The 26,427-nt window shown below is 41.6% G+C and overlaps 1 protein-coding gene across 1 annotated transcript; it reads left to right on the top strand.

Annotated features, from left to right (window-relative positions):
• The first annotated feature begins 203 nt into the window (after positions 1-203).
• LOC109424203 (uncharacterized) lies at positions 204-25,842 on the top strand. The gene is made up of 6 exons (XM_019699292.3): positions 204-858; positions 919-1,132; positions 24,163-24,411; positions 24,468-24,567; positions 24,634-24,732; positions 24,799-25,842. The coding sequence occupies exons 1-6, from the start codon at positions 516-518 to the stop codon at positions 25,003-25,005; spliced, it is 1,212 nt and encodes a 403-aa protein (XP_019554837.3). The 5' UTR covers positions 204-515; the 3' UTR covers positions 25,006-25,842.
• The last annotated feature ends 585 nt before the right edge of the window (positions 25,843-26,427 follow it).

Below are 26,427 nucleotides of genomic sequence, written 5' to 3'. Positions count from 1 at the left end.
CTTCAAAAATGTTTTTAGTAGCGATTTTCTGAAAGTCCTCTCCAAAAATGTTAGGAAAAAGCATTTGGATACTCAAATTGATGGACCTCCCGTTAGTTAGAGCCACAACAATTTTTGCAGACCCCTCGCTTTTGATCAAATGGTGGCTCCACTGGGTACATAGAACCACGAAGCTTGAGAATATCATATTCCAGAGTCAACAATTAAACATGTTGCGTGATCTCTCACATTACGGCCGCACGACAATATTAATTAGTCATTGTTCACTCGTCGGGCGTGCAGTGGACATCGGATGTAATTTGTTCTTTACACAGTATCGATTATTAAACCTTGACTTTAAAACCACTTTCTCTGGAATACATTCGTAACAGAATAAGAATCGCCCTTCTCCAAAACCGTTACAAGACAACTTTGATAATTATGGCTTAGGGAATCTCGAACCGCCCACCTCGTTTGAATGCCATAATTTGGAGACTTGGTAATCGCATTCAAATCACAAATAAAAGCACTTCATCATGCAATCGCGCGACCGAGTAGTGTGCCCCCACGCCAAAATGAAGTACTTCGAGCTAGTTGAACCGGAAGCCGTGATGCCGCTGGCTCTCCGCCTGATGGAAACCTATGGCCTACGCGGTGGAAAGCGAAAGTTTCTGCAGTTTCAAGTGACAATTTTGTGGGAATTTCTCATGATAGTGCTTCCCAAGATCATTTTCGGCTATCGCAGTCAGGATTTGGTGATACGCGGGCTGTCGGAGCTACTGTTCCAGTTGCACATCATGATTCGGATTTCCATTTTTGCCTGGCATCGGTTCAAGTTTGAAGATTTGGTTGCCATCATCCGGAGAATTTATAGGAAAAGTGATTATTTGTAGTGAATGTTTGTGAATAGGAGTTTGAGGTTTGGTTATCCTTTTGCAGCGTTTTCTCCTGGAGCAGATTCGAAGTTGAAGGAAATCATTCTGGACTTTAACAAAATGATCAACAAGCAATCCAAGGGATACTTCCTGTACATAATGGGATGCGTCAGCTTGTTCACTGTAGCTCCAGTGGTTCAAAGTGTGGTAATTTTTATCACACATCAAGGAAACAATGGAACGGATAAAGCAGAGTATGTTACGATGATGGAACAAGAGTAAGCATGATGCGGGTTTATAAGCTTAGCTAAGCTAGAACTGACTGTACAGTGCACGTTAATTACGTGCATTTAGAGAGAGAAATTCGGTCACAACAGCATAAGAAACTATTGTTTCTACATTACGTTGCGGCTTATTTTTTAAAAGTTTGATTCCCGTTCCCTGAGCATAGTGTAGCATTGTACTTGCCTCACAATATACTATACACATTTATGCAATGACAGGCAAAAAAAAACCTTTAATCAATAATTGTGGAAGTGCTTTACGAACATTAAGATGAAGAAAAACTAAGTTACCATTGCACGTTTATGGCACAAATTTCCCAAATGAAGGAGACGGTGCCTCTGGAGCCGACCTACTGATTACAATGGTACAATGGGTCCAGAGACGTATTTACGAAGACAAAAATGCATGCAAAAATGTTTGTGCCTAAACCTTAAGTTTTAGATACAGGGGATACTCAAAATAACTGGGACAGGTAAAATTTTCACTTTTCAAAAAATATTCAACTAGCTATAACTTTTCGGAAAGGGCATTAAACTTTCTCAAATTTTTACTGTAAGTTCATCAATTAGGTGTGTATCAGTGGTCCAATTTTGGAAAAGATCGGGCTATTCTTCACGAAGTTAGGAAGATTCTAGAAAAAGGTATAATTATTCGATAGCCAACTTTGAGCTGTTACATCTCCGGATTCAATGAACCGAATGCAATGAAGTTTTGATCATTTATGACTCATATAATGAACTTTCAAAAACTTTTGACTAAACTTAAAATTCTTCACACGAAAGAAAATTATAACCATTAGAATATTTTTCTAATAAAACACCAATTTATCCAAAACTTCATCATCGTTTCAAAATTCTAGATAGTAATTATAGTTCATTTAAATTTCCTCTAATTAACTTGAATATATTTATGTTTCGAAGAAAAGCAATCAAATGGCCGGTATCAAATTGAAAAAGTAATGGGATGCATATTAAAAATAAATAAATTTACTAAAAAATCATAGAGTAATGAAATTGCTATAACTTTTTTTCTTATTAATAATTTTAAATTGAGTCGAATGTTTTTCAAAGTTCATTATATTAGTCATAAATGATCAAAATTTCATTGCATTCGGTTCATTGAATCCGGAGATATAACAGCTCAAAGTTGGCTATCGGATAATTATACCTTTTTCTAGAATCTTCCTAAATTCGTGAAGAATAGCCCGATCTTTTCCAGAATTGGACCACTGATACACACCTAATTGATGAACTTACAGTTAAAATTTGAGAAAATTTGATGCCCTTTTCGAAAAGTTACTGCTAGTTGAACATTTTTTGAAAAGTAAAAATTTTACTTGTCCCAGTTATTTTGAGTATCCCCTGTACATGGTGTCTTTGGGAAAGTTTCTTCATATTTTTCGACCTTTTTCTCATTATTGTGAAATTAGGGTTGTGCCGAAGAAACCATTATTCTATCTCTTATGACTCCTAAGTTATAGTTTTTCAAAAGCATCATGTGAGGGTGATCCATGAAATTCAGCTTTCATATTAACATGATTCTATTAAAAAAATATAAGTTAGGAATCTTAGGAGATAGAATAACGGTTTCTTCGGCATACTTGCTCCAAATAAGTTCTTTAACAACTTTGTAGAACAAATTGTAAACGTATATAAGACTATTAAAAAGCAAATGTTTGGATCAGCTGAACTAGAGGAACCACTCTAATTTCATAATCATGAGAAAAAAAAGTCGAAAAATATGAAGAAACTTATTTGAAGACACCATCTATCTAAAACTTAAGGTTAGGGCACAAATATGTTTGTCTTACGGCTCTGGACCCATTGTGCATTGCACCAGTGCTGAAATAGTTATTTATGCAACAAGTTGCAAAATGATGATTTTTTCAGCACGAGTTGTACATTTATCCAACGAGGCTTGCCGAGTTGGATAAATACAACGAGTGCTGAAAAAATAAGGTTTTGCAACGAGTTGCATACAAAGTTTTTTGTAATTACGAAAAAAACCTATCGATTACCACCTTTACTTGCTAACCAAACACTTTATGAGAAAATAGGCAAGCAGGCTTCCACGTGCATTAGCTTGTAATCTGCTCAAGTAGGCGTATCAGTAGGCCGACAGACCAAGACAGACCGTGATGACTGTCACAAGTTTTCAAGCTTCAGGCCAGTTCGGTCTGGCACTTTGCCTTCAAGTTTTACAAGTAATAACACCATTAATGAACTGCAGGATGTGTCTGAGCATAAAAGGAATGAAATTCCGGCAGAATCATCTAATTAACAGTGGAGAAAAGTGTCGAAGAATCATCAAGTTGACCATTCATACAACAGTGCCGAAAAGTACTACTTTTCGGCACTCTTGTTCAAATGTGGAAAAGTAGGCCTTTTCACTGCACTTTTACCGATTGAAAAGTAAGACTTTTCGCAACGTAATTACAAAAATGTCATTTCAGCATATCTGAATTCAACCACATCCAGATCATCTTATAAGCTCAACCTGAGAATATGGTATATGAACACTTGTGCGGCTAGACTTGTTCTACAAGAAAGTCACAGAAAAACCACTTTTTTTTAATATTTAAGGTAAATGTCATAGGCAACCTTTGAAAACTGCCAATGATATTCATGGTGAATAACCTTTGGCATTTTTCGAAGGTAGTTTGTGATATTTATCGTAAATATTCGGAAAAGATCGGGTTTTTCGTGACTTTCTTGTAGAACAGATCTAACTGCACAAGTTTTTCATATACCATATTCTCAGGTTGAGCAATTAAAAAAAAATATTTTTTTAATTTAATTTTTTTTATCATTCTGTGCCGGTGTGGTGCCTTCGCGGAGCACCAAATCGAAGTCGCGATTTTTAACCCTCTAATACCCAAATTTTTGATTTTGATCTAAATATCATTTTTCGTCATCTAAAATCGATTTAAACATGTTTTGGAAGATGATTCTTTTTAATTCTCGATTTCGTGAAATTCAGTTTTTGATTTTTCTAATTTTTATTTTTGAACATCCCCACACTTTTATATTTTTCCTGGAAGTCAATTTGGGGAACGGATTTTTTGAGATGAAAACATTTTGAGATTTTATGATTATTGTTGAAATATTATTATTTTAAATTTTTTTCACAGAAAATTTTATTTTCCGTGTAGTTTTAAGGAAAATAATTTTAGAGTGTATTCGATTCCCTTAAACTATTAAACAAGGATAGAATGATTTGGGAAAAATTTAAAATATGTTAATTGTAGCGATTCAATACAAAATAAACAATGACTTCTAAAAGGTGACCAAAACATCAATTTTTCAATGATTTTTTAAAAATGTAGATTTAAAATACATCAAGAACCATTTGGGATATACAGAACAGTTCTAAATATCAGCCAAAAATATAAAAAAAATGATTTTCCACGAAACAAAAATTACAAGAATGCTCAAACTATACCCCGTCTAAAGGCGGGATTGGGTATTAGAGGGTTAAGCATTCGCGAAGGTGTGCAAATGTAAGGATACATTACATATCCAGCTAGTTTATGACACGCGTTTGTTAGAGCCGAAAATAGTTCCGTTAGGGATGGTTCGGTCGTGTGGTAGCCAAAGATCGGAATTGTGCGGTAGCGTTGAAGTTAATCGTCCAAATTAGTACGCGCTTGCATTTGTGATATGTTTGACGTCGAAATACACAGACAACCAGTGATGGAGACACATAAATGGGTGAGTTCGTTTCATGCTATTATTTCATTGTGATATTCGTTGTAAAATAACATGACTAACATAGTCGTAGACTTTTTTGTATTCTCTAAAGCACACTTTGTATAGTTCGTCACTTCAAGTAACGGCGCTGACTCTTCTTTTTGCAGACTAGATTACGTTTTGAGAAGAAACATTGACCGATCATGTGATATGGATGATCTATTGTTTGCTTTCCGTGTGAAGCGAACAATAGCGCAAGTCTTCTCGGCATGATTCAAAATCAAAAAGTTATATGACCAAAGTGAGTCATTATCGTGCGATACTTCTTTAATAAATATAGATATGCTAAATTAGGCGTCGCGTTCAGTTCATTCCTGTGTAGATTGAACTGAAGACTTCCACTTCATATTGGGGTGGAGACGCGCGATAAGTTTTCTTTTTGGATTGCTTAAGTGAGGAAAATGGTCGAGAGGAGTTCCGATGGCGCGCTTCGCTCGTAGGTGCAGATGCCAGACCAGGCTGCTGTTGCTCAGTCGGTTGTTTTGAGTTTTGCTTGTGGAGTTGTGCTTCGTCCGACTGCAAGAAATCCAGACAACTAGCGATGGAGAGATAAATAGGGGCAAATAAATAAAAGGGCTCGTTTCATACTACTTTTTACTGTGAAAATTTGAAAAGTTCACTGTCAAATAACATATTATGTTAGTTTTTCAGCAATAGAGTAATCGGTAAATTTTTCATTATTTTGTTTTATTTTTAATAAATTCTTCTGTATTTTTGTACAGTCTGCCATCTTACGGTGCTGGCCACATTGATTTGATCCATGTGACCATCGATGGCTTATTCGAAAGCAAAATTTTCTCGAAAATTGGTTGGTGGATGGTTCACTGGGTTCACTGGGTTGCAAGCAACCACTTTTTAGAAATCTTTGCCTGCGCGTGTATAAAGCACCACAACTGCAAAGCAGATGTTCCGAGGTTTCACGTTCCGTATTACAGAAACGACAGATATCACTCTGAATATGGCCAATATTTTTCAAGTGATACCTGCTCGGGCAGTGTCCAGTTACTAGGCCAGTGTATGTACCTACATAGAGCTCTCTTGTTGAGCTCTAAGAGCTTTTTGGTTTTATAAGCATTTGGTGTTATAAATCGTTTTGACTGATTGCAATTTTTGACGTCCATCCAATTGGATATCACCCTCTGCTCAGCCCAGCGTTTCAGGCCCATTTTAATTGTACAGTTTGATATACCACAGAATGGTTCTGGGCCAGCAAACTGTAAATTGGAACCACTTTTAGCAAGCTCGTCTGCCATTTCATTTCCTTCAATGCCACAGTGACCTGGAACCCAGTATAAGTTTACTGAATTCCCTTGGCACAACCTGCGCAGTGAAAGAATGCATTCCCAGACAAGCTTTGAAGTACATTTGTAAGCGCACAATGCTTTTAGTGCAGCTTGACTATCTGAGAAAATACAAATATTTGCGCATCTGTATTTTCCTCAAGGCAGATATTTGCGCATTTCAAAATAGCAAGAATCTCTGCTTGAAACACCGTAGGATAGTGTCCCATCGCCACTGAAATTTGTATTCCAGGGCCGTAGATTCCCGCTCCCGTTTTTATTCCAACTTTTGAGCCATCTGTGAAGAATTTGATTGACCCTTGACGAACAGTGGGACCTCCGACTTCCCAATCTGCACGAGTTGTTTCGTGCAACTTGTAAGGAACATCATGGTTCTCCACAGATTTCATCCAGTCTTTAATCATTTTCATTACTGGCCTATTTTGGAAGTATTGTGAAATGCTCAGGTGACCTACAAGATCACCTGGCATAAACTTTTCAACTCGTTCAAGTCTCAGCAATTCCTTTTCTGCTTCTAATTGCACGTACTCGTGCAAAGGTAGCAGATTGAGAATCGCATCTAAAGCTTTTGATGGAGTGCTTCGCATCGCTCCTGTAACAGCAATGGACGCAAGACGTTGAATTTTCGCAAGCTTTGATTGTGTGGTAGCCTCTTTTGTTTTTGGCCACCAGACAAACGAAGCATACGTCACTTTTGGGCGGATTATGGCAGTATAAATCCACATTATCATTTTTGGTTTCAAGCCCCACTTCCTGCCAATAGTTTTGGAGCATAACCAGAACGCACTTGTTGCCTTACCGATCACGGACTCAATTTGAGCATTCCAGTTCAGTTTAGCATCAAGTATCAAACCTAAGTATTTGACTCGATCACTAGGATGAATTTGTATCCCTCCAAGCCGAAAAGCTTTTAGGTTGATCTTCCTTCTCCTAGTGAAAGGGACAATTACGGCTTTTGACGGGTTGATGCTAAGGCCCTCCTTAATACACCATGAATGTGTATAGTTTAGGGCCCTTTGCATTCTCTCCGAAACAGTTTCGTCATACTTTCCTCTCACTATTATGACTTTTTCCTTCAAGCTTCTTAGAAGATCGTCTACAACCAAGGACCACATTAGTGGTGAGAGGACTCCTCCTTGAGGGCAACCTTTCGTTGCCCTTACTGTTATAGAAGAACTTCCCAGCTCAGAGGTGATTTCTCTTTTTGCAAGCACAGTATAAATCCAATGTATGATACATTGGTCGAAGTTTTTGTTCTCCATGGCACGCTTCATAGATGAATAGGAGGCATTATCAAATGCTCCTTCTATGTCTAAAAAGGCGCATAGAGCTATTTCTTTTGCTGAAAACGTTTTTTCCAGTTTTGTTACTAGCGAATGAAGTGCTGTAACCGTTGATTTACCAGATTGATAAGCAAACTGGAAGTCAGATAGGGGATGCTCTTTTATGTAAGAAGAATTGATAAAATCCTTCAAAACCTTTTCCATAGTCTTCAACAAAACTGAAGAAAGACTAATTGGCCTGTATGCTTTGGGATGCGTCTTGTCTCGCTTCCCCTTTTTTGGTATAAAGATAACTTTTACAAGTCTCCATTTTGATGGAACGTAATTCAATCTTAAACTAGCCTTGAACATCTCAATTAGTGATGGTACCAACACCGCTTCTCCATTTTGAATCAGTGCTGGAAATATTTCATCAACTCCTGCAGATTTAAAAGGCTGAAAAGATCTAATTGCATTTTCCACTCTGGCCTTCGTGAAGATTTCATCAGCTAAATCTGAGGTGGTGTTTATTGTACTAGTTGACTCCGAAGAGTTTATACTAGGACATCCTTCACCTTCCAGAGATATAGTATCAGTGGAATCCACACTTAGAACCGAACCCGGAAAATGGGTTTCCATCATTAAATCCAAAGTTTCACGAGGAGTTTTGGTAAAAGCTCAATCGTCGCGCTTCAGGTTTCCCAATTCATTAGAATGATCTTTTGCGAGCGTTTTCTGTAGTCTTGCAACTACAGGAGTGCTGTTTATGTTTTCACATGTCAGTATCCAAGACTTTCTTTTAGATTTTCGTATTTCGTTGTTGTACTCAGTCAGGGCTTTCCTGTACTGAGTCCAATCTCCCGTTTGTTTCGCTCTATTGAACATTTTACGAGAAAATTTTCTAAGGCGATCCAGTTTAAAGTTCCACCATGGCACGTCTCTAGTAGAAGACGATTGTATGGTGGGACAACTTCCGTTAAAGGAATTGATGATACTTTCATTTACCCTTTGAGAAAATGATTCCAACTTTTGGGATGAATCAATAGTCATTGTAAATGAATGCGTATTCAACAATTCTACATATTGATCCCAGTTTGTCCTCCTGGGATTTCTAAATGCGGTTCTAGAATAATCTCCACCACTCCAATTGAAGATTATGTGTTTATGATCAGATAGAGAAATCTCATCTGACACGTGCCAGTTTGTGATCTTGTCAAAGATTGCAGCATTGCACAGTGTTAGATCCAAGACCTCTTGTCTGATTACATTTGAGAAAGTAGGTTTATCACCATTATTGCAAATGTCTATATTGTTGGAAGACAGATACTCTAATAGTGACTCACCTCGACTGTTAATATCTGTACTACCCCAAACCGTGTGATGCGCATTGGCGTCACAGCCAATGATAAACGATTTGTTGTTTTCTTTACAGAATTGAACAAATGATGCGATCTCAGGAGGAGGTACCTCAGGAACATCACCAGGAAAGTAAGCTGAAGCCACAGCGATCTCAGTTTTACCTCTAGTGGTTGGTACCTCTACCATGACCGCAACAATGTCCTTTCTGATAAACTCTGTAATACACCGTGTCCAATAACTTCTCATACAAAATACAAATTTAAAAAATATAATTATATTTCACATCTGTGATTCATATTTTCAAAGTGAATGCATGTATTGAAGGGCTACATAATACTGATTAAATAAAGGATATCATATATAATAACGTTATTTTCTATTTGTTTTTATAAGCCAAGCAGTACACTTCCGTTTTCTGAAATCTGTTGGATCCGGCACGCAAGAAAAATGTTCAAAAAGTTTTTCATTCTACGATAGCTAAATAGCGTCCATAGAGTTTAATTTTTAGTTTTTATCTCAAGTATTGTACCAAATGGATATACAAAGGCTAAAACAATACAATTTTAGTGATGAAATGATAAGAAATTTGCAAGTAAGCTTAACTTGAGCTGATTTTCTTCAAAATGATCGTTATATCACAGATAAACATCATTGAACGTAAATTTTGAACCAAATTTACCACAATAGGGATACAAGAACGTTTTAGAAGTGAGAATATTGTGAAGTAACAAGTTAAGATACAGCCATGCTTCTTTAAAACAACAAATCCTATTAAAACAGGTAAATGAACATTTTTGTTTAATTCATGTTTATTTTGTAGCCGTTTTATTGGCTTCGTACTCCACCAATACAGAGTCTCATATTTTTTTTTCTTTTCTGGTCATAGTTACTACTAGCAATGGTGAAGACAGGAACCTAATTAGTTTCAACTTTGAACCATTATTTGTTGAAATGTAACGAAATATCAAAGAAATGGCGTGCGTGCCAGCTGAAAAAGACTTATGACACATAAGCGATCAGCAGAGAAGGATAAAGGACAGTTAATTCCAAAACATATGCTGCACTTGATCAGTGTTAGTTGGCCTTTCAATAAATAAATTTTCTTCGAAAATCCTAATTACAGATGTGAAATGAATTCAATTTGATTTTGTATGAGAACTTATTGGACACGGTGTAGGATAGCATTTTAACGTTTTGCGTACTAAGACAGCGGTTCGGGGAGAATCTTGTTGCTCATCATAAAATAGTTTACTATTTTGTGTCAGAACACCAAGAATCTTTCGTTTATTGGACCACGGCTCTTGAATAAGCGCCACTTCCAGTCCTTCTTTTTGAAACCTTCGACTCAACACAGCAGAAGCACATTTTGCGTGATGAAGGTTTACCTGTACGAACTTAATTCCTGCCATAAAAAAAAATCATTTACCCACTTTTATTATTGAGGGATACCATCGCCTCAACGTTACATGCAAAAAATCATTAAAATGTTGGAATTTTAGGGTATTGTGGGGTCATTTAGGCAACGGTATATTTTCAAAGTATTTTTTTTTTGTTTTTATTAATGATTTTTACGGTACAATAACTAAATAAATAATTGAATACACATGGATTATTTCTGAAGAAACCATTTTTGGCGAGTTTGATCTCACAGTATTGGTAATATATGAGTTTTCACTCTTACAAATATGAGTTGTTCTCATCCTAATACCACCGATTCCAAACATTTCCAAACGATGAGCCGTTGCTTATGTACAACAAAAATATCCTAAATGTTGTTTGCGCATAGCCTCGTAGACGGAAGGTGGCGGCGGCATATAGTTCTAGAGCTTAGTTTACCCAAGCTCCCTTATAAACTTTTTTTTATTTTATTTATTTATCACCGTCTTGAATTGTAATACAAATTCCCCAGACTGCATATTAATCTAAGTTCCTAATCCTATTTTTAAAGACAAACTTTGAAATATGAAAATCGAACAGAGCACAAACACTATTAAAAGCACGAATACATTTGTCTAATGGATTATTGATGCCGTAGCATGTCCTATAAAATCTAACAAACAGAAGGTCACGGTCACGTAAAAGTCGGGAAGGAGCATACAAAGACACATTTTCTAACAAAGACGGACAGTTAATGTTGCCTACTAACAGATCAAATATAAACAATCTTTGCAAATTCTTGCGTCTAGAAGAGAGCGTCTCTAATGCTATCAGGGCGCAGCGACTACCATAGTCAGGAAGGTCTGCAGGATTGGACCAGGGCAGTTGACGTAACGCGTACCGAATGAAGCAGCGTTGGACTCTCTCCATTCGGATGATCTGCGTAGTGTGATGGGGAGACCACACGCAAACAGCGTATTCCAAAACGCTTCGAACGAGCGAACAGTAAAGCGTTTTCATCGCATAAATATCTCGGAATTTATGGGTGCAGCGACGAACGAATCCTAGAGCAGCGAATCCTTTCGCAGTCGTGATGCTAATGTGATCGTTGAACTGCAGTTTAGAGTCGATGGTGACTCCTAGATCTCGAATAGATTCAACACGTTCCAAAATATCCGGGCCAATTGCGTACTCAAATTGAATGCTTGAGGAACGCCGGGTGAATGTGATGCACTTGCATTTTTTGGTGTTCAGTTCCATCCCGTTTTCTAAACACCACAGCTGAATCTCGTTAGCATCGGTCTGAAGCGCGCAGCAATCAACGAGCGACGAAATAGTCCTGTACAACTTAAGGTCATCAGCAAACAAAACTTTCTCAGATTTCAGCCGATAGCAGAGATCATTCACGAACAACACAAAAATTAAAGGTCCTAGGACACTGCCTTGAGGCACGCCTGAAGTGATGGAAAAGTGACGAGATTGCGTACCGTTGATACAAACAAATGCTTTGCGTTCAGTCAGATAGGAATGCAACCAATCTGTTACCCAACGGGGAAAGCCCAAGTGACTTAGCTTAGCAACAGCAAGATCGTGCGGAACTCTGTCGAAGGCTTTGGAGAAGTCGAAATATATGGCATCAACTTGTGCTTTGTTCCTGAACGCATTTGAGACGAAATTTGTGAATGTCATTAAATTCGTGGTGGTCGATCGTTTTTTAACAAAGCCGTGCTGATACTCGGAAATAAACGGTTGAGCCGCAGTATACAGAGCGCCATGAACTAAGCTTTCAAACACTTTCGCAACGCAACATAGAATGGAAATACCACGGTAGTTATCAATGGCGTGACAAGAGCCGGATTTGAAAATTGGACGAATTGATGCAGTCTTCCACAGCTCCGGAAATGTGCAGTCGCGAAGCGATTTGTTGAAAATAGCGCACAAAGGTTTTTGCAGAGATTCTGAACATTCCTTCAGGAACATTGGAGGAAGGTTATCGGTGCCTGGCCCCTTAGAAACGTCAAGTTCTTTTAGGGCTGATACGATATCAGCTGATGTTATTTCCAAAAGCGGACAATTCAGATCAAATACTGGGCACTGTCTGAGATTGTCGGGCGAAAACGTTGGCGAGTTAGAACAATGCACATTTTCGAAGAAATCCGCAAACATATCGGCTAATGTTTCAGGGGAGTCGGCAGTACGATTCTCGAAAGTCATATCAGTCGGTATCCGATTAGAACGTCTTCGGTTACGAACGAAATTCCAGAAAGACGAGGGATCTTGCTTGGCAGTCGTTTCCATTCGTAAGATGTAACTTCGAAATGAAGCATTTTGACATTCGTTGTAATGGGCTTCAATGGCGCGAAGATTCTCCAAGTTTTCATTCGTTTTTGTCCGAAAATAACGCCGACGAGCTTTGCGGAGCACATTACGAAGATGTTGCAACTCGGAAGTCCACCAAGGATGCTTAAATGGATGGCACCTACTTCGTCTACGCGGGACATATTCGTTCAGGATTCCATGCAATATTTCGTAAAATATGCATACCGTCTCATCAGTGGTCTTACCGTGAAACAACCCAGTCCAATCAACGGAGGAGATGGTCGCATTGAGTTCAGCGAAATTGCAATGCCGAAAATCATAGGTTTCATGTAGATTGGGATTCGACGCATGCTGCATGAGATCGATGTTCGTGTCGACCCGAAGCACGAGCGGTTTATGATGGTCGTCAATTTTGAGGAGGGGTGTCGGCGGTTCCAACAGCTCTACGTCGTCCGGTTCACTGACGAATGCCAAGTCCAGTATGCGGCCTGTCGAGTTGCGGAAGGTGTTAACCTGATGGAGACTGGAAGCAACCATTGTTTCAACTAAAACAATTTCCTGTTCGGATGATGCATTAGACGGCAGCAAAGCGTTGATGTCATCGTCCCTCTCCCAGGTAAGGCGAGGAAGGTTGAAATCACCCACGACGACGATCATGTCCTGCTCAGATGAGTTTTCACACAGTTGCTGAATGGCTGACGAATGCGAGGCATACAATGCTGTTTGAGAGTTTGGTGGGAGATAGATGCCACACACGTACAACGATGAGCACTTCAACTTGATGCACACGATGGTTTGTTCAAGATTCTCACAGTCTTGCACTTGAACAGACCTGCAGCTGAGAGAGGATTTCACGGCAATCAAAACGCCACCACCACGTACGAGGTTACTGGTAGCTGAACTCCGATCACAGCGGAAAATGTTGTAACACGTAGAAATTTCGGAATTCGAGATAGTAGAATGCAACCACGTCTCCGTGAGAACCACGATGTCATAGTCGCAGGATGATAGGTTGAGGAAAAGTTCGTTGGTTTTCGTACGAATGCCCCTGACATTCTGGTAGTACACAGTCAAGTAATACTGGGGCGAATCGGTAGATCTAGATGAACGGTTGCGAGGTACGGGGCGTCGATTCATTGTGTCGATAGTTGAAGAGTGACCGGCGGCCGAGATTGGGACGTAGGCTGAGTTTGGAACGATTGCTGAGATTGGGACGTTGGCTGCGATTGGGACGTTGGCTGAGATTGGGACGTTGGCTGCGATTCGGACGTTGCTCCTGGGTCTAAGCGTTGGATTGGTTTCCAAAAATTCCGAGCATTGGCGTCATGGTCAACAAACTCACGGAATTGTATTCCTTGGGGCCATGTTGTCGGATCCATTGCCTTCGATTTCAGATCCTTATGCACTCCGACCTTGAAGGATACAAAAGATAGAGTCGAGAGCGGTTTTCCTCTTGGAACCAGCGATTTGACAACGACGTTATCGATCTGTAAGCGTTCCCTGGCCAAATTTTGGACATCGGTTTCTGAGACTTCGGGTGATATTCTAGTCAAATACACCCAGAAGTTATCGTTGGCGTTAGCAGCAGGTTCAACTGATATGTTACCAACCGATTGGCCAGTACCGCAGAAGATTTTCGATGGTTGCTCCGTCGGAAGCGAAGTTTCTTCATCACGAGATCGCTTTGGCGTGGCTCGATCCCTGAACTGAAAACGTCGGGGTTTTTAAATTAAAACAACTTCAACTTGAATTTTCTTTGCATGATGTGAGTTAATATTGATGAAGACCCAACTAGTAATATTTCTGTATCCTATGAAATTTAGAAGTTTAGGGTACAATGGGGTCAAATGCGTTGCGTTGCATTGCGTGGTAACGGAGTAATTCGTAGATTGCATACTGAAAGTTGTCATGTTAAAACTTTAATACTCCTATTCTAATTGCTTATGGATTGCTATTTGGGAAGAAAAAGCTGTCAAATCAGAGGTTGAAGTAAAAAAGACATGAAAACTTCCACTGCCGGCCACGCCCATCTTCTCCGTTACAAGGAAAGGAAAGGATGTGATGATATGACACCTACTTTATGAAAGGCCAGCGACTCACCGGCGCCCCCATAGGTGTCAAGGAGCTGGATATTTGGGAGCTGGGTTGATTTGGGAATCACTATAAGCGAGAGATGCAACAATATTCAGATTGTGTAAGTGTAATTAGGTAGATCATGTAGATGTGTTGGTGTGAGTGTAAGTGTTTAATATATTTAACACAAACGTTGGGAGTGACGTAGCTAAGAGATTTTGTCACTCCATGGGCCTTTTCACTCCAGGGATGGGGCACAGGCATTTTCACTGTGTCCTGGCTAACAAGCCTAGGCTTAAGCGCCATTGGTCGCTCTCTGAAACGATAAGAAATACGTTATCTGGATAGGACGGGATAGTAAACAAGAAATGATTATCTATTTATCGAGATGCCAGCGACTCACCGACGTCCTCGTAAATAGAAAGGAAATGGGATGGGTACAATATATTGATATACTGTAAATGTGTAGGCTTGAACACTGGTCTGCTGATTGAGAAGCACGCACTCTACCTCTCGACTATACAACTGAGTTCAATATTAAATTTCTCATATTCAAAGTGCTTCAAACTGTTAGTGACTTAATGTTTAAATCCAAAAACTTAAAAGCTCCCTAGCTGAAACACTTGTATGACTGAAAAAAAAAACGGCACAGTTCTTATTCATCTTTGTCACTCAAGTGATTAGGATATGCGCCAACATAGTCCATAGGTAGCTATTTTGAGCCTGATTACAAACAAGATTTAATGACGTCCAAAATATAGGCATAATGAGGGTCCTGAATGCTTTGGAACAAACTTTGGAATGTTCAAAATAATGGAAATGTGTGCTTCATTTGATCGAATTTGATTGGCTTATTTACCTGTAGATGTCCAAATTATGACCCCCAGAATGCAAAAGTCTCACCCGATTAGTACAAAACTTTGATAGATAATGCTTCTCCTCAATCAATCGGCTACGGAAGCATTGAGCTATTGGAAAGTGACTCTTTCGGCAATAACGTGCGGCTTGTCTTCCAGCTGGCACATTACGTAAACAATCACCCGAGAGACCATCTCCGATAGTCCAATGCGTGCAGTCGGTGGCACTATGTGGCATTGCTGCAACTGTCGTTAAAACTTGTTTTGTTTTCCAAAACTTACTGTACTTCGCCATTGCCACTATATAAATTTCAAATTCGCAAATGAAATCCTTTAGGGTACAATGAGGTCAAATGAAAAAAAAATCCAAAAGCTTGAATGACCATATAAGTTGACAAATAATTTGTTTGAAAGATAATATCCATACGAGCTCTGCTATAACTTATTCAATTTGATACAAATCGAGTAAGTTTGTGTACACAGTGCAACTATATGCAAAAAATAAAGTCAATATAAACATCTTGAGGAATTTATAACTAACCTGAATAGTTTTGTCATTTGTTCAATTGAACTTGATTGGTTACTAAACTCTTCTTTTGTATTTGTTTGAATTCTTTGTTTTGTAAGACGGTGAAAGACTGCATAAACGACATTAGTTTGTTCGAGAGCATCTGGTAAGAAATTGAAAGTTATTGCAAGAAAACCTTTTTTTTGAGTAGTCACCCTAACTTGTTTTTTTAAAAAATAATATCTCTGAAACTAAAAGAGATAGAAATATGTTTTTGTGGCAAAATTGTTGGGATTCAGGTGTTTTTCAATTTTGTAGAACATTTAATTCTTCTATATGGGAAAACTAAAAAGTTGATATTGTTAACTTGACAACAATTTGTACCACCCTAATTTTATAGCATTGAAAAGAAAGTTCAAAAATATGAAGAAACTTCCCCGAAGACACCATAATAGCTAGAACTAATAGTTTAGGCGTGAATCAGTTTTACAGATACGGCTCTCGGACCATTACTGCGCAGTGCGAGTAGCATTAAGAGATTATGTTTCCGTGACGATTATTGTTATCAAAAATGGTTCCAAGTAATACGTCTGTTTTTCTGTACTGGTATCATTTCACTTGGAATTCGATAATTATGCTTCGAAGAAAGAGCTTCTGACCCCTGGGATTTTTCCAGGAGTTCCTTCTTACATCAACCCAGATGTCTCTTTGAAAATTCCTTCTGGGATTCATTTAGGAATTCCAACAGGAATCGGAATCTATCACTCTGGATATTAATCATGACATCCTCTTGAAAACCTTCCAAGGGTTTGTTTTTTTTCGAAATTCCTGCAGAAGTTCCTCCGATGGTTCAGAATTTCTTACGGGCATTGTTCCAATACTGTTTTCCAAAATATCTCCAGAAATTCGTTCTGATATTTCTTCAGGAGTTGCTTCTGGGGTTCCCCATAATGTCTTTCTGAAATTTCTTCAGAAGTTATTCTAAGATTGCATCACCAGTTGTGTTACGGGTATAAATATTTGTTACATTAATAAGATGGAATAATTGTTTAATATGTTATTTTTCGTGCGTTCTTTGTGTTACATGTTGAATTTTAACTTGTAAATATTCCCCTTGTAGTAATTGACATTTATAGGGTTCTGGTAGTATACGGGCCCATGAAATGCGCAATCTTATTTCGATTGCCAACATTCAGGCCATTTCGGGCGTACTGGAGACGTAAACCTTTCCCTGGCACAGACTTCAAGTCATAGAACTCTAGTGATAAAACCCGAAACGGGATGCCCGATTAGGGTTAGTTTTCCTAGACAAAACTTAGCTATGAAAGCAGCAATAGGTGCTGCAAACTAAAAGGCCAAATGCCATACAAAACACAAACTCTAGGATGACTGATGGACCAAGAACAAATATGAAACCTCGTCATCCTGTGATCGGAAGGTTGACCGCTGTCCGAAATAGCCTGAAAATTGGCAATCAATATTGGATTGCATTTCATATTTTGTCAGAACCCTATAAATGTGTATTAAAATCGGGGAATATTTACAACTCAAAATGAAATAAAATTTATAACACATTTAACAATTATTCTGTCTTATAATTGTAACAAATATTTATACCCGTAACAGTTGCTCCTAGTATTTTCCCAAGGAATATTTCTGGTACTTATCCAGAAATTCCGCTAGTTGTACTTTTCCGGCAAGAGTTCTTTTTGGTCTTTTGGTCCTGATAAACATATATCAGGAGTTCCTTTTTGATCATTTGATTTCGAGGACATCCGAGTGGTTTTGCTGGATTCTATTTTTATTCGACTTTGGAATTTCTTGCTATGTTTCCTTCAATAAATCCTTTAGAAGTTGCTGGGAGTCATGTTGGTGTTATTTTATGAAAATCTTCTTGGAATTAATCTGAGGATTCTCCTGAAGTTTTTTTTTCTTAAGTCTATCAGTTGTTCCTTGAGGGAATTCAACAGAAGTTTCATCTGGGAATTCAGTGAAAGTTTTTTCGAGATATCCTTTTAGAATTCATTGTGGAAAACCTTCTGGATTGATGGAATTTCTCTAATAATTCCTTCTGGGTTTCTTCTGAAACCCTTCAGGAGTTTGTGGAGAAGTCTATGGAGTTTATGGAGAAGATTGAATTCCTGAATCCTAGTCTAAACTCTTGTACCTGGAAAGAACCAGATTAAACAGATTAAACTCATAAATCCATCAGAAGAAAGCTATTAAATAATCTTCACGAATCCACCTAAGGCATACTAGGTGGAATTGGACTTGGTAATGGTAAAAACTCGCCAAAAATTAAAAAAAAAAAAAAAAAACAGGCGGCCTCGGTATAAGCTGGAGCAATTAAAAGAATTGGCTGTCACCACCGCATATACACAGATTGATTCTCGAGGTAGCGTTGCGGGACGAGGGCGATCTTAATAAAGCCCCTCTCGAGGACTGCTGGAGTACGATAAAAGCAACCATCAACAACACAGCTGATAGCAACGTTGGGTATGTGGAATTGAACCGTAATGTCGATTGGTTAGACTATAGATGAAAAAAGAACGCAACCAGGGCAGCCACATTGCAACACGGGACTCGTCAGAATGTGGAACGATATAAGGGAATCCGGAGACAGCAGACCCCCCCCCCTCTTCCGGGAGAAAAATCGTTGCCTGGAAGAAGCATTTGACAGACGGACGTGGGGAGATCGAAAGATGGAAGCAGCACTACGACGAACACCTGAATGGTGTGGGAAATGCAGGCATGGAGGACCAAGACAGTGGAAGAAAATTTCTTCAATGACTACGTCAGTACAGCAGGGAGCAACAACTAGCCAGCTCCCACGTTGAGGGAAGTAATGTCAGCTATTCAGCAGCTGGTATCAGCTGGTAAGGATGGTATCGCAGCAGAACTCATCAAGATGAGATAAGTCCGGCAAAGTTGGCCATCAGCCTGCACCGGCAAATGGACTGGATTTGGGAAACAGAAAAGCTATCTGATGAGTACAAGAAAGGGATCATATGCCCCATCTACAAGAAAGGTGACAAGTTGGAGTGTGAGAACTTCCGAGCGATCACAATTATGAATGCCGCCTACAGAGTGCTATCTCAGATCGTCTTACGTGGTCTTTTATATAAAGTGAATAAGCTTTTGAGAAGTTATCAAGCCGGTTTCGTCGATGGTCGCTCGTCAACGGACCAGATCTTTACCGTGCGGCAAATTCTCCAAAGGTACCGCGAATACAAGGTCCCAACGCACCACACCTGTTCATCGATGTCAAGGCGACTAACGCCAGTATCGACCGCACAGAGCTACGGAAAATAATGGATCAGAACGGCTTCTACAGAAAGCTCACTAGACTGATCAAAGCGACGATGGACGGTGTAAAAAACTCCGAGACCTGAACTATGGAAGGTCATAAAATCTGGAATGATACTGTGAAAAACTTAGTAGCCTGGGAGTTTATGACTTCCGGAATAACATTGCGCATGCGTCGTGGTCATCATCATCATCATCATCGAAATGGTAACCACGGCAACCGAGTAAACAACTGGTGGGGTATAAATATGAGGCTTTTCACCTCAGCCGGTTCAGTTCAAAACCAATCGTCAAGTTAATTGTAATTTCACTGTAATAAATCAAGTTTCCGTAACACGTGTTTCTCTGCTACCTACAAGAGGTTATGGGCACCCCGAAGGAAATTGCGCACGGAATTCCCCAGTATTCCGGTGGACCAGGATTCGAGAATTGGAGTTTTCGCGTCAAGATGTTCCTGGATTCGGCTGGCGTGTTGCGGACCCTGACGGAGGACCCGCCAGAAGCGGCGGCGGCGAAGCCAAAATTCGACGAGGATGATCGGAAAGCGAAAAGTTTCATCGTTGGATTCCTGGCGGATGAAGTTTTGGAAGTTGTCCGGGACAAAACCAGTGCGCAGGAGATGTGGTCAAGCCTGAGCGACGTTTTCGCGAAGAAGTCTGTGGCCAGTCAAACGCTCCTGCGGAAACAGCTTGGTCGCCTACGGATGAAGGAGGGAGCTTCGATGCGGTCCCACCTTTTGGCGTTCGACGATTTGGTGAGGCAACTCAAAACGGCCGGTGCGAATCTGGAGGACGGAGATCTCGTGTCCCAGCTGTTCTCAAGCTTGCCGGACTCGTATGATCCCCTCGTGACGGCACTGGAAAATCTCAGGGAGGAGGACCTTAACCTGGATTTGGTCAAACAACGGCTACTTGCGGAAGAGCAAAAGCGTGCTGACCGCATGGGCAAAACCGTCGATGACAGAGCGGCGGCGTTCGTTGGCCAACATCGAAGCAAGCGTGGTGACAAATTCAAAGGGAAATGTCACAGATGTGGTCAAACCGGCCACATGAAGAAGGAAGTGCATGCTGCCACGGGCTACAAAGGGGTGAGTTTCATGGTGAACCGTGATAAACCATCCAAATCAAACGGCGGCGGCGTGATCCACTTCAAGCTAGATTCCGGGGCGAGCGATCACTTGCTCAACGTGACGACATTTTTCGACTCGCTGGAACGGCTGCCGTGCCCGGTGGTGATCAGCGTGGCAAAGGACGGTGAGGACCTGATTGCGAAGGAAGAAGGGGTGATTAATGGCTACAGTAACCATGGCGTGCCTCTCAACGTGCAGAAAGTCCTGTACGTGGCGGACCTTCGAGACAATCTGCTCTCCGTGAAAAAGCTAGCAGCCGCTGGCGTCGAGGTGCTGTTCCTCAAGAGCAAAGCCGTGCTCAAGAAGGACGGTGTGACCATCGCAACCGCACCGATGAAGGGCAACCTGTACGAACTCGATATCCAGGTGAGTCACTCAACTGCTAACGTTTGTCAGGTGGAGCAAAACCAGCTCTGGCATCGGCGCCTGGGGCATCTTGGCCAAGGTGGAATGGCCAAAATCGTGCAGAAGAAGCTGGCGACTGGTGTGGACTTCAAGCCTGGACAGAATCGATTCTGCGATGCCTGTGCCCAGGGACAGCAGTGCCGGGAACCTTTCGACGGAACGCGTCAACGGGCGACGCGACCACTCGAGCGAATCCATTCGGACGTTTGCGGTCCGATTGACCCGCCGGCATGGGATGGATCGAGATATTTTGTCTCGTTTATTGACGACAAGACGCACTTCGCCATGATATACACGATGAAGAGGAAGTCGGAAGTCTTCGAGAAGTTCCAGGAGTGCGAAGCGCTCGTGTCCGCACAGTTCGGGATGAAGATTTCGAAGCTCACCGTGGACCAAGGTCGGGAGTATGGCTCGACCGCGCAGAAGGGCTTCTACAAGCGGAAGGGCATCCAGGTCGAACCAACAGTCGCTTACACGCCGCAACAGAATGGTGTGGCTGAGCGATTCAACCGGACGCTGGTGGAAAAAGTGAGGACCATGTTAATCGATTCGTCGATGCCCAAATCGATGTGGTGTGAAGCAGCGCTAACAGCGGTGTACCTCATCAACCGCAGTCCATCGGCGGCATTATCTGAAGGCGTCACTCCGGCGGAATGTTGGACCGGATCCAAACCGGATTTGTCGAAGCTGCGCGTTTTTGGATGCAAGGCCTACGCGTGGGTACCAGCTCAACTCCGCAAGAAATTGGATGCCAAGAAGTCGTCATGATCGGTTACGCTCCCAACGGATACCGCCTATGGAACCGAAGAACCAGAAAGGTGGTAATTGCTCGTGACGTTCGTTTCGACGAAACCTGTTTCCCGTACGCTTCTGAAAAGAAAGATGAGAAACCGTTAGTAGTGCTACTATCGTACGAGCAAGAGGGGGAAGATGAACCTGTGGAAGAGCCTGTAGCAGATGTAGAACCACCGGGGAAGCCGGCGATCTTCGAGCAGGCTAGCGACGGCGAAACGGACAACGACTCCGACGAACCGGAAGAGTACGATTCAGCTGGACCTTCTACCCCCGCGCTCCCTTCGCAAACAGAGAGACGCGATGCTCAGGGCGAGTCGTCAAGGCGAAGCGAACGGGAGCGCAAGTTACCGGGTAAGTTGCTAGATTTTTTTACTGGTTTCCAAGCAACCTCTGCCGCATTTCCTTCCCAACTAGATGTTCCTGAAACCTACCAGGAGGCCTTGGATCGTGACGATCGAGAGGACTGGATACAAGCCATTCAGGACGAGCTCCGCTCAATGGAGGAAAACCAGGTGTGGCAGTTAGTGCCATGTCCCACCAACGTGAAGCCACTGAAGACCAAGTGGGTCTTTCGTATCAAGGAGGACGAAAACGGACGAGATGTGCGATTCAAGGCCCGACTCGTCGCGAAAGGATTCCAGCAGAAACCGGGACTGGACTACGAGGAAACGTATGCTCCGGTAGCCAAGCTAGCGACGATCAGGATCATCCTTGCGGTGGGCGTCCGCGAGGCTTCTTCTTCCACCAGATGGACGTGAAGACTGCCTTCCTTCATGGTGAATTGAAGGAAACCATCTACATCAGTGCTCCAGATGGCGTCGCAGCATCACCGGGGATGGCGTGCAGGCTTCGAAAGTCGCTGTACGGTCTCAAGCAATCGCCGCGGTGTTGGAACCAAAAGTTCACCAGCCAGATCGAGAAGCTGGGCTTTGTTCGATCGAAGAGGGACTACTGCCTATACGTGAGGTACCAGGACGGGGACGAAGTGTACATCATACTGTACGTCGATGATCTTCTCATTGCGGGAAGAAACCTGAGCACCATCAAGATGTTGAAGAAGAAGTTGGCCTCGGTGTTTGCCATGACCGATTGCGGGGAGTTGCGGCATTTCCTTGGAATGCGGATCGACTACAACCGTAGTGGAGGCACCCTGAAACTATCGCAGGGGTCGAACATCGGAAAGGTTCTACAACGTTTTGGAATGACCGAGTGCAATCCGACTCGGACTCCGATGGAGAAAGGGCTCCAATTGCCTCGTGGTGGATCTACTGCCGGTGAGCCATACCGGGAGCTGCTCGGTAGCTTGATGTACGTCATGCTCTGCGTCAGGCCAGACGTGTGTTATTCCATTGGATATCTCGGACGGTTCCAGCAAGATTCTTCGACCGTGCACTGGAACGCTCTGAAGCGAGTGGTACGCTATCTAAGCGGTACAAAGTTGCGTGGCCTGCATTACCGGAGGAACACCAAAGCAGAAGCACTCGTCGGCTATGCCGACGCCGATTGGGCTGCCGACCTTCAGGACCGAAAGTCGGTTAGCGGATACGTCTTCAAGGTGTATGGATGTACCGTGTCATGGAGCAGCAAGAAGCAATCCACCGTATCGTTGTCGTCAAGCGAAGCTGAGTACGTTGCGCTTAGTGCAGCGGCAACTGAAGCCATATGGATCAGCGGCATTTTGGAGGACCTGCACATCGTTGCCAATCCGGTGACGATTTTCGAGGACAATCGTGGCTGTGTCTGCATGGCCAAGAACCTGGAAAGCAAGAGGACCAAACACATCGATGTGAAGCACCACTTCATCCGGGATCTGGTCGCGAGTGGTATGCTGAACGTTGAATCAATCGGCACTCGTGATCAACTGGCTGATCTCTTCACGAAATCCCTGGAAGCCAGCCGGTTCCAACTGTGGACGACCTACCTAGGAATGTCGGATTGAGAGGGGGTGTGAAAAACTTAGTAGCCTGGGAGTTTATGACTTCCGGAATAACATTGCGCATGCGTCGTGGTCATCATCATCATCATCGAAATGGTAACCACGGCAACCGAGTAAACAACTGGTGGGGTATAAATATGAGGCTTTTCACCTCAGCCGGTTCAGTTCAAAACCAATCGTCAAGTTAATTGTAATTTCACTGTAATAAATCAATTTTCCGTAACACGTGTTTCTCTGCTACCTACAAGAGATACGATAGGCAGGGCGAGGGCATGTTGTGAAAATGTCGGACAACAACCCTACAAAGCTGGTGTTTGCAAGAGATCCGGAAGGTACAAAAATACCTGGAGGGCCGCGTGCAAGAAGGGCGCAGGTGCAGAACGATCTGGCAAATGGGGAACGTGGCCGAGGACGGGCACGGCAAAGAATTGGCAAAGAAATCTCTTAGTTATCGCTAATTACATCTTAAACTGAGAAGCAGATTCTATCCCAGTCACGACATTATGTAAATAAAAATCCATTCAATAATTAATTATTATTTTTTTCAAGATAATTGAAAAAATAGAATAACATTAGGAAATAAAATTGGTTCCAGCTATATTGCGTCTCATTATAACCTCCTCACTAACTTTACCAACTTCTTCAAGATTCTACGGCCTGAACATTCGAGGAAACTTCGCCCACTATGTGATGTACGTTGGCCTGGCGGGCTTGGCACATTACTACTCGGCTTCGTTCTTCGCTGTGACCGGTGTTGTAATGATTTGTGCCGTCCGATGTACGATACTGACGTTCCGGCTGATAATCGTAAGACTCAGCAAGCTCCACGAACTTCCGAAGGAAGACATCCGCGATGAGCTGCGAGAAATCATCGATCTACATGTGGATGCATTGAGGTAATCGTAGTTGTTGACTGAAGTGTTTGATTGTTACATTCTTCTGTGAATTTCAGGTGCATCCAACTTATGGAACAAATCGCCAATTTGGCCATGGTCATTCAGATCGTTGACTGCGTACTTATTTGGATTTCTATGATTTTGTATATGAGAAACGTGAGTATTTACAATTGCTATTTTTTGAAACTATATATTACAGAAATTATTTCCATTTCTCAATAGAATCTAGGTGTTGATGCCATAAGCTTGATGGTGCTGTTCGTGGCTCTAACTGGAGAAACCTATGCTTTATGTGATTTGCTAACACAGCTTACTAGTGAGGTAAGTTTTTCAAGTAAATCGCTTATCATATTAGTAATCCAACAATTATGCATATTTTTTCCTCAGAGCTTAGCAGTAACCCGAGCCATCATTGATTGTCAGTGGTACAACCTGCCACTAGATGTGCAGAAAGCGTTGTCGTTTATCCTTTTCCGAGCCCAGCGTAACGAAGGAATCACAGCAGCGAAATTTTTCTACATGGACATAGAAAGATTCGGAAATGTGGCTCAAACTTCATACTCGATCTACGTGGTGCTCAAGGATCAGCTGTAATGAGTGAATGTGATTGATCGTAGTGGAATAAGTTATTTGAAAATGGAACTTGTAGTTAATTTGATAAGCAGATCTAAGGTCTAAACAAGTTGCTGATGCAGCAAATGCTTTACCCTCACTCTTAGAACCATTTGGTTTTGATTATGCAATGAATCAGAAAGAATCGACGGCAAATTGATAATAGACTCATTACGCTACAGTAAACATCTTCATCTTACGCTGACTTTCATATTCCCAGAATTTACTGAAAACGTCAACAAACATCAATCACACATTCGCTCAAATACCCCTCCCTCAGAAAACTGCGTCCACCGATCAAAAACAAATTTATCAAAACATAAAACTGTCCACACTAGCAGCTTTGTTCGGGGCATCAACTTACTCCCCATTCCCCATAACATCCGTCGTCGTCGTCGTCCGGTTTCTAGAGCTACTGACTGACCGATTCGAGCTTCTAAGCTGTAACGAATTACAGCGGGAGTGAAAAAACGCATTATTGACCAGTCATCAAAATTGATATATGAAAGCAAACCGGGACCTTTCGTCGGGCTCATCGGGGGACACAACTTCTCCCCTCTTCTTCGTGATTGAACCAGCCAGCCGGGCAGATACCACTACTGCGGCAAACTAAAGTACTGTGATATGGGGTGTATTTGATACAGTATAATATAACTTCATATTAGGGCCTTACATAGTGGTTAGCTTGCGGGTATTCAGCTTGAACTCACAGTGGGAAAAAATAGGTATAAAACGCGAATGAATTGAATATCTCAGCTCGGAGTGGATGAAGTCGAATGATTTTTTGACACAAGGCATCGTACACAAATTACGTAACGCTAGAGGGGGAGGGGGGAGTCCAGCGTTGCGTTACGATCCATACAAAAAAATTTGGGGTTTCATACAAAAAGCGTTACATAGGGGGGAAGGGGGTCTGAAATGGCCGATTTTAGCGTTACGTAATTTGTGTACCATGCCCAAACTGTAAAAATCTCTACACGGAAAATCTAAACTACCTAATATTTGGGTCGATTTTACTCAAAATTGAGTATATCGAATAAACTCGCTATCCAAAATTAGGTTGTTTTCCCTCTCTAGCTCACCGATGTTGTCAAAAACATATGGACACAGACAAACAGACGTAACACTTGCAAAATTTACATCGACCACGCTTTTAAAGATCATTTTAAATTTTCATAGTTGTGGCTTTCACAACAAGAGGCGCGCGCATCGTTTTTCTATGCGTTTGACGTTTCACACTAGCGCCTTCTGTTGACGATATTGCACAACACAGTGATTCGTGCAACTTTTCCACCAGGTGATGGTAGTGTGAACTGGGCGATGGATTTCCATGAAAATCGTTCAAGGTGTTACGTCTGCATCTACCCAAAGGGGGTCCTTGACCTCAATAAGCCAATTTTGGGT

The sequence above is a fragment of the Aedes albopictus genome, chromosome 2 (assembly GCF_035046485.1).
Source record: "Aedes albopictus strain Foshan chromosome 2, AalbF5, whole genome shotgun sequence".
Taxonomy (NCBI): Eukaryota; Metazoa; Arthropoda; class Insecta; order Diptera; family Culicidae; genus Aedes; species Aedes albopictus.
Note: the sequence above shows the minus strand (reverse complement) of the source record. Positions and strands in the feature narration are given on the sequence as shown.

Coding starts and splice junctions, on each gene's coding strand:
- LOC109424203 (XM_019699292.3), top strand. CDS start 516: ATGCAATCGCGCGACCGAGTAGTGTGCCCCCACGCCAAAATGAAGTAC. Junction 1,133..24,162: donor GTTACGATGATGGAACAAGA/GTAAGCATGATG, acceptor AACTTCTTCAAG/ATTCTACGGCCTGAACATTC. Junction 24,568..24,633: donor TGATTTTGTATATGAGAAAC/GTGAGTATTTAC, acceptor ATTTCTCAATAG/AATCTAGGTGTTGATGCCAT.